Raw genomic sequence first — 9,782 nt, forward strand, 5'->3', positions numbered from 1 at the left:
AAGCATAATGAAAATATATAATATTTAAGGTCATAAGTGAATAGAGACAAAAATAATGAATCTTTATGCTAAGGTTTCTTGGTTGTGAAAACAACCTGACCAGGCATGACTTCTCCATTGATACCACTAATGTTGATTCCAGCATATAAGCAGGCCTTGTAGTGAGAATCAACAACGTCTCTTCCAAAAGATTTGTCTGCTCCAATACCACAATAGTATGGTCCCTGCAATACATTTTTAGACAAAAAAAAATTTTAAAAACCGAACAACAGAAAAAAAACGAAACCGATTATATATCCATCTTGTTTACCTGAGGGCCGGGGAAACCACCAATAGGCCAACCAACAGGCCACTTGACATCTTTCTGAAGTAAAGTGTATTCTTGCTCAATACCATACCATGGCACTTCAGCTACAACATCAGGATGGCTAAAGACCTTAGCCGCAGCGTGTCTTTTGTTTGTTGGGATTGGTTCACCCGCGGGGGTGTAAGCATTGCACATGACCTGATCAAAAAATCGTTAAGTTATTATGATGGATCTAATCAAGTATGGATGCAACAAGAAAGGTCAAAACATGTGAAGAAACTCACAAGAATGTTGTTGCCTCTACGGAAAGGGTCTTTGAAAATGGCTTGAGGGCTAAAACATACATATAAGACACACACAAAAGGTTAATAAACAAGAATTGAAAAAAAAAAAACTCGAAAGAGAAGAAAGAAACTAGTATAAGATTTCAAGAAAGAAAGATTATTAACTATAAGATGACTTCACTGTCTTCACCAGGAGCTTGACCTGTGCTTGAACCATCATAGTTCCACTTTGGTAGCTCTGAAGGGTCCTTCACTGGTCCAGATAGAGTCTACATATAAACCAGAATTACAATAAATCAAAAACTTATGAATTTTACTAAAAATAGGAAAAGACAAAAAGTTGAATCTTTTTTATTTTCCCCCAAAATTATTTAGAGAATGAGAATTCACCCTGGCTTTGCTTCTCATATCCATTCCAGAACCTCCAACCCTGATTTGGTAATAATACAACACCAAAGAAAACAAAATATTTCAGAAACTCAATCTCATACTCTTCAAGAACAGAGCCAAAAAACAGAGTAAACATCATCAGGAGATCAAAAAAAAATTTAGCAAACATGTAGTTTCAGTATTGGCAGATTCAGGAGCCTAATAGATTTATTAGCAAACTAAACAGAAATCTGAAGAATAATCAAAACAAAAAAAGGACTAAGAACAACCAAAGGACCAAAACCAAAACTAATCCATACAATCCTAAACAAATAAAACAGAGTCAACACTTGTAAAAAAACAATACGATCCCATTTGATTTAGGTTTCATAAGATTACGTATACATGAAAAAAAAAAAAAAATACGATATTTACTGGAAAAAAAACAGATGAAAAAAGAAGGAGAAGAAGACGAACCATATGTATTCGGCAATGATTTTGTCAGTGGTGTCTGAGAGGTTAAGGTTAACGAGATCTGAAAGGTTACTCATGGCTACAAGCCTACAAACACCAAGGTTTGGATGACTGTAACAGTTCTAAATGAAAATAAAATGGAACCAAATCTGTCTCGTGTTTTGGTATTGGTAGATATGAAGAGTACTTATAAAAGGAGGAGGGTGCAGGGAACGAGGAGGAGGGTGACGTGAAGACTTAGGTGACTTTTTGGCTCTCCATAAAGAAAAAAAACAAAATTACAGGAATAAAATATCAAAGATTCTCTTGCGGCCCAATGGAATCTCATATATTTTAGGAATTTATAGATATACAAGATCCTTATTACAACAACAAGTTGTATGAGATACTGAAAAAAAAAAAAAGAGAGAGAAAGAAATGTAGTTATTTAAAGTAATATATCTTGAAAAGTATAAATATAAAACAAATTTTATAAAATGTAAAAAATTATATTGTCATGTTATTGGTTTTAAAGGCAAATGTTTAATCTTTTAATAAAGATAAATATATAATTTAAATATTAGACAAATATTTTTTTGAAATAATTATTAATTTTAAAAAATTTATTTTTTTCTCGCTAATTAATTATTACTAATTAATTTTAAAATTTTGTAAACGAATCATAATTTAAAAACTAAGATTCCTATCTAAGTATACAAGATTTTATTAAGATTTAAAATTATGATTCTCCTATCATTTTTCTTTTATTTCATTTACAAATTGTTTTGAATTATAATATAATACTTATGATTAATAAATATGTAGAATTTTTTCTGTAAATGATGTGATTTGAATTTTTCAAAACGAAGATATATTACTCAATTTATGGGGAAAAATGTGTGTGTTTAATGTTCCACAGCGGCGGATTAGTAAAACTAAAATTTATGTGGTTGATAAATTAATATTCTTAAATTTTATTTGCTCACAATTACAATACTATAATTACTAAATATTTCACAAAATAATAAAATACAAATAAAAAATAATACAAAACTGTATCATACATCAAACAAATAAAATACTATAACATTCTAAAATAATTAGTGTTAAAAAAAATAGATGTTCGGAAATCCTGGACACCCCAGAAACCTCTTCTCGCTGTCAGGTCGATGGATCTTGGAAGGTCTCGGATTGGTTTACGGGGTTGGATTGGTGGTATTGCAATGGTGTGGACGAGACGTTACTCTTGGGAGCTCGGTATGTTAGACGAAGCCCTTCCCCCTTCACTCGGAATTACAAGCGTTGATTTGGGCTATGGAGTCTCTCCTCTATGCAGGTGTTATCTATCATGCTTATGAGACGAATTTTGTAGAGTTAGTGGCGATGGTGTAGTCAGTCTCCAGAGAAATGGCCCGCTTTCTCCAATTTGCTAGATGATTTCACCTATTTGAGATCATCTCTTCCCGGCTTCACTCTTACCAGGATTCAACGAGCGTCAAATGTAAAGACAAACTGTCTTGCTCGTTCTTCGAAATCTTTAACTTCAGAATTATCTTTTGTAAACTCGTATCCTGCAGTTTGGGCAACCAATCTCCAAATCATTTTCTAATATAATGTTTGGTTAGAAAAAAAAATAGATGTAAATTTACCAGAAAATATAATACTGTACTAAAAGTAAATAACCACTCAAACAAAATAATTTTTTATAATAAATAACATTATATTTTTTTATTATATTATATTTTATAAAAAATATTGACCCCGTGTTTTATATCATGGGATATCTCCTACTATTATCAATAACAAAAACACTGTATTGTATATCAATATTTTTTGTATAGCTTAAAAGAAAAAAAAGACAAACTCATGACAAAGAACTACAATCAAACTGAAAATAGTATTTTAACATGAAGTACTTTATTCGGTTTCTATAAAATAATATAAATTTAATAATTGTGAAATTAATACGCCCGAATCATAATTTTATCACATTGAAATAATATGATTTGTTTTAGGTGATTTGACACTGAATGTGACACATGGTTATGTCACGTATTTATTGATTGGAGATTTTGTCTATATTTAGTTCTAAACTTTAAAGGGAAACAAATCTTATTATACCTGGAAAGAAAAAATCTTATTATACAGTTATATTAGTTATATAAACCTTGGTTATTTTTCAAGATGCAAAAAAAACAAACAAACAAAGCCTGAAAGGGTTCATTCTCTAATGAAACACAAGAAAAAAAGCAATTAAAAACAAGGCACACATCAAACTTTGCAAGCTATAGCCATCATCAAACTAGTTTCATAAGATTCGATTATCAAACACAATATAGTTTACTTGAATATTTTGATTTTCATATTATATATATATATATATACATATTTATCGAATAAGAGCATGATTGTCGATATCATCGCAATCGAATATATGAATGCAGTTGCACATTTAGTAGTGTAAAACTGGATTAACCCGCTTCAAAAGACCACAATCGTAAAACCATCAACCTTCAGTCCTTAACTCACTTCACCAAATGACTGAATAACAAATGAAAATATGATCTTGTAATAAAAGTCGCACATTATATGACTGTTCTCTCGGTCTTGTTGCAACCTTAAGAATTAAGCTGTACACTGATAAAATATTAATAAAATGGGAGCACAATTAATGAGACAAAGCTTCTAATTATACTAGGCAGCAAACAGGACTTTAAATACTACATTATGACCCGCGATATACCGCGGGGCAAGTTTTTACATAATTTTTTTTGTTAATATACTATTTCAATACTAATTTTGCTAATGTACTCTTCTCTTAATTTAGTGATTTAGTATATAATTCGTGGTATACCGCACAACAATTTTTGTCTAATACTATCTTAAAATCAATTTGATTCGACATATTTTATATTGGTGTTGTTAAAATTGTAAAATAAGGATTGAACTCGTACTGTAGTATCATATTAATGATATTTTATTTTATAGTATTATCAATTCAATCATGTAATGTCATATAATCCGTCATGTAATATAACTCGTTTGTGTTATTTTAAAAATTTAATATGTTTAAATATTCATAAGTTTTAACTTTTTATTAAGTTTAGATATATCAATTATAAATTATAAACTTCTTAAAATTCTATATTATACAATATACGGTAAATTTACTATATATGTATGTTAAAAAACACACTTTTATAATACTTTAGTAATATATGTTCGTTTAATAAAATTAAAATCACAATATATGCAGGAAACAATATACATTTTTGTTAACTTTATGTATTATATGATGATTTACTACATTTAGATTTTAAAATCAAAAAGAGATGATAGGAGAATAATTATTTTTAATATAGAATAAATATTTTAAATATCTATATTAACTATGGAATATTATATATCTGGATATTTAAAATTTTAATTCTGTTTGGTTATAAGGATAATATAGATATTTAAAATCTTAATTGTGTTTGGTTATAAGGATAGTAAAGAGAGTGAACTAAATCTGTTGGGGTATGAACATAAACATTAAATGACATTAAATGCAAAAACTTTCCAAAAAGTATTTTTGAGCAAAAATTGCTACAAAAATACTAATATATATATACATTTAAAAAGATATCAAAAACTTCAAAGAAACAAAAAAAAAAGATGTGTTTCCCGAAAAATGATTATTCTTGTTTTAACAATGATCAATAATCAATATATCTATATATATATATATTTATTTATTTAAATATGTGTTTGACGAATTAGAAAACCTTGGCTCTAAGCCTCTAACATCGTCGAAAGATCCATTTAGTAACATAATAATAATTAATATCATTGATACATCATTCGTGATTAGGTGGCACCACAATTAGAAACTCTAATCAATTCTTAAGAAAAATTAATATATACGTTTTTAAATGTAACCTACTTCAATAATTACTTATATAAACAAGATTCGCTTATTCGTTAATTTTGTATATTAGATCGAAATTATTAGCCTCACATCTCCGGTTTCATGGGTTTTGTTTTTAAGGTAACTCATCAAAAATAAAAATCAAGTGAGGATTGAGAACTTAGGTGAAAATATCACGTTGTCATATCGACATCACATGGTCATTGTTGTCCATCGAATCTTCGATCTTGAATCTCTTCACCATGACTTTTCAAACCCAAAATAGTGTACTTACTTGACAAGACACCGAGTACCAAATGATCCATCGACACTTCAATGCAAATCAAACAAACGAACGATTGAGTACCAAAGATTTTTGTTTTTGTGGTCTATTTGCATAAGGGTATATTAAGATAATGAAATTTAAATATGTTCCAATTATATAGTTGAGTTGACTTTTTGTTTTGGGAGCATGTAAGGGGACGTTTATGACCGGCACTGGTTGACTCGGCCCACCCAAAGGCCAAAATGAGTTGAAGTCTAAACTCGTTGACTTTTTTTTTTTTTTTAATTCTCTAGTTTTATTCTAATAATAAAGTTCTACGTTTGATTTTTGATTAACTTGTGTTATAGTGCTCTAAGAAATGTGTAACTTATTAGATTTAAACGAGTACGATAAGCAAATCATGTATGAAAATAATATAATTTGATTGTTTAACAAAAAAGATGGGTTGACAATATAATTTGATCTTTTGGATCAAGTGTTTCGGAATTCTTCTTATGGAATAAAATTTTTGGACATATTTAAGATATAAGGAATAAGTTGGAGAACAAATATGGAATAGAATCGCTGAATCTTGAAACTGAATTAGATACGTACACGGGACCAATGTGTAACGACAGTGTCAATATTGTTACTTGCTTGCACCTTCAGAATTGTCCAATAAGAATTATTGCATCCCCAACTTGCATAAGGGTATATGTCGATGAAAAGTACAATTCATTTTCATGTCAACTCTGCATATGTCATGTTTTCTAGGCGATCGTCTCAATCATATCATTGCAAATAAATAATGCATATAAAGATTTTACTAGGGTGGATCATTCAAGATAGATAAATTTTTTGATAAAATATGAAGTTTTTGGGTTTACATGATATTTTAAAAATATAGAAAACACAAGTAATATAGAAATTTATAAATAATATTTGTTTAGAGTTTTTTTTGTTTTTTGGGTAAGAATCTTTGTTTAGAGTTTATCTAAATGTTATTGAAATAATCAAATAAACACTTTTGAATATTATATATGTTTTAAAGATAATTGTAATTAAAAGTTTGATTTTTTTTTTGGCTACCACTCCTAGAATTACTTTCTAATTATTGTTTTGTTGACAAAAAAAGAAAAAAAAAATTGAAAAATAATCACTCTACAACCAACATCTACCAAAGCTATTTTGAATTTTCTCCCACTATACCCGATTTTATAGATTCAAAGTAGTAGACTTCTCCGAAATGTTTGACTTAAAGTTGCTTTAGATAAACGTTTTGTAGTATAAAGTATAAACTAATATATGTAAAATCCGTATAGTGTATATTTTTCTGCGGATCATAATATTTTAAATAAAAAAAACTTACATCATTTCAATTTTAATTAGCTAATTGGAAAAAAAGATTAATCAGTCAGCAGAGCAACGACGTGCAAGAAAATTATCAAATAATAATAGTACGGACTGTCTGTGAACATATTCCTAAAGTGGGCCAACTGATTGTTAATATCATTTAAATATAATGTTGGTGAGATAATGTAATGATGAAGTATATAATTGTACCATGTCGTGCTTAAGCTTTCACATTATTCAATAATTCATTAATGTCACTCTTTATATTGGATTAACAAACCCTCAATCATTAGTAATCAGCTATGTCAAAAACTGTTCATAAAAGTCAGATCTTAGGTCTACTCTCGCAGATAAAAAAGCGGCACCTACAAGCATACTTCGTCTTAATAAAAAAAAGGGGAAATTTGAACCTATAACCAAGATTTTTTTTTTAATTTATTGTCTAACTATTCTAACCATGAAATTATTATATACGGTATATTTTATATACTAATGACTAACTTATCCCAATCAATACCATTTTCAACCACCACCTTCTACCACCACCGTTAACTACCGACCTATGACCACCACCGCCGGCTACCGACCTACAGCCACCATCGCCGGTCATGACTTCCGACCACCAACCTCTGGCCACCACCGCCGGCCACCTACCTTCGGCCACCACCTTTGGCCATCAACTTCCGACCACCATTTATGGCCACCGATCTCCGGCCACCACCGCCAGCCACCGATCTCCGTCCACCACCATCGGCCACCGACCTCTGACCACCACCGCCGGCCACCAACTCCGATGGTCACCACTTCCATCAAACCATCAACACCCTTACTGATAATTTTTACTATCCCTTATGTTAGATACTTATTTTTTTTAATTAACCTGCTATATTTTAAATACTTTTCCTTTTTTGGCTACCACACTAATTCACCCTTAAAAAAAACTACAAATTATTAAGAAATGTATCGAAGAAGCTCAAACGCAATAATTAGTAGTATTGCATCATAAATGGGATTATAAAAATATAATTTTGTTTCTTTTGAAGATCATTTATCAATAAAAAGTATACAAAAAATTATGCTTTGATGATTGAGAAAGAGAACAAAATCGGATATTAGACAGCTGTTGTGTTCTCCATTTTAAGAGAGTATAATCGATTTGTTTTCCCTTTCTTGCCTACGAAAAACTTTTTATATTAAAGCAAAGATCAAGAAATTTTCGTCTAGTAAAAACTTTACATGAACTTACAAAGATGAAAATTGCTAGAAAACCACGGAAAGATGTTTGCAAAACAATTTTTAAAACCCAAACCAAAGACAACAAATAACGCGACTAAAACAATACCAAGAATAAAATATTTCAACAATCCAAAGAATAGGGAAATAGTGGTGGGTTTTCCTAGGACATGGATTAGTGATATGCATCCGTTGTCTTTTATAATACGTGTGTGCTATGGTTTCTTTTATCGAAGGACTGGATAGTTTGTATTTTTCATGTGTATAGATAAGTTAACCGTGTTGCCAATGCGTTAGCCAACTATCCTTTTAGTTTACTATTAGGCTTTCATTAGTTGGACTCTGGTCAAGATTATGTTCTTTCTCTTATGTTGGATGATGCTCTTGGCTTGTCTAGCTCTCATAGTGTCCGCATGTAATACTTTTATTTTCTAGTTGAATAATATTTGGGAGACCTCGTCTCCCCCTTTCCGACCAGAAAAAATAAATAAAGATACAAATCCTAAACAAGATCATCATCTTTTTAAAATAGTAACTCCAAATTTTTTGCAAAATTTGAAAGCTCTTACTACTCCCTACTTACCCGATAGGTGTGAAAACCTCTAAATCTCGGTACAGGGAAAGACATGTAAGATGAACATAAATGCCCATGATTACAAAACAACAACCTTCATCCTCGAAAGAACTCCGGTCTTTACTAACTTCAAATAATGTTTTCAAATGACAAGTATGGACTCTATAACCACCATTTGCCCCAAAGCCATCAATAGTGTTAAAACGCCACACCAGCCCTCTTCCATTAAAGGAGCATCAGTCCACTGCCATACACCGCTTATGGAGTGCCAAACAAGCCCATAAGCATCCTAGAGGAGCCTCCGGTCATCAATACCTGAATTTGACTACAAAACAGGTCTATAAGACAATCTATACTAGAAAAACCCATCTAAGTTGCTCAAAATTAAACTAATCATATAATTAATATCAAACTAAACAAAGCAACTGAGCTACTGGGCGCGTGCGCATGGAGCTTGCAACCACTGAACTTGCAACCACTGAGCTACTGTGTTTTTCGTTGAACATTTACAGATTTAATTATATTTAACCTTTAAGATAATATTGTCTCTTACCATTGAGAGGTTTTTGAGAAATTGTTTTGATGAAAAGGAGAATATAAGATTTTAGTCCATATATTTTTAGAATATAACTATTTTATTTAAAATTTACAAATAAAGCAATTCAAAACAACAATTAATATAATATCCAAATAAAAAAATCAATAAAATCAGTATTTCTTACTCTATAAATATTTGATCCCCTTCACCACCATTCACCATATATTTTAAAATTTTCAAATGCTTATTTTTGACTTATACCGTCATTCAATATATAATTGATCCGTTTTTTTGTGAACGGTACATTATGCTAATTATGTTATTTAAAAAAACAGTCCATTTAACAAATCTATCGTTTTAATTTTTTTAAAAAAGTAATATCGTCCCGCTCACCCAAATTTTTGAAACACACAACAGATCTAAAGTAACCCTCACTGCCGCACATCCACAAGAGCGTCGATTCAAAACATTTTGAATTTCAAATCCCTCAGTGAAAAAAAAAAAAAAAAAAGGGCGA

General features: G+C 30.3%; 1 protein-coding gene across 2 annotated transcripts in view; it reads right to left on the reverse strand.

Moving 5' to 3' along the window:
* The window catches only part of LOC104719378 (glutamine synthetase cytosolic isozyme 1-1-like), a 2,770-nt gene extending 1,075 nt beyond the window's left edge, over nucleotides 1-1,695 (reverse strand). Inside the window, exons 1-6 of one of the 2 annotated variants that reach the window (XM_010437293.2) lie at nucleotides 1,438-1,689; nucleotides 982-1,021; nucleotides 757-860; nucleotides 592-640; nucleotides 311-505; nucleotides 96-224 (exon numbers count right to left, since the gene is read on the reverse strand). In XM_010437293.2, the coding sequence (XP_010435595.1) occupies nucleotides 96-224; nucleotides 311-505; nucleotides 592-640; nucleotides 757-860; nucleotides 982-1,021; nucleotides 1,438-1,511 (591 nt within the window). In that variant the 5' untranslated portion in view covers nucleotides 1,512-1,689. Of the gene's footprint in view, nucleotides 1-95; nucleotides 225-310; nucleotides 506-591; nucleotides 641-756; nucleotides 861-981; nucleotides 1,022-1,437 lie in introns of both variants that reach the window. The other variant, XM_010437294.2, reaches the window with a different exon arrangement.

Source organism: Camelina sativa, chromosome 10 (genome assembly GCF_000633955.1).
Source record: "Camelina sativa cultivar DH55 chromosome 10, Cs, whole genome shotgun sequence".
NCBI lineage: Eukaryota > Viridiplantae > Streptophyta > Magnoliopsida > Brassicales > Brassicaceae > Camelina > Camelina sativa.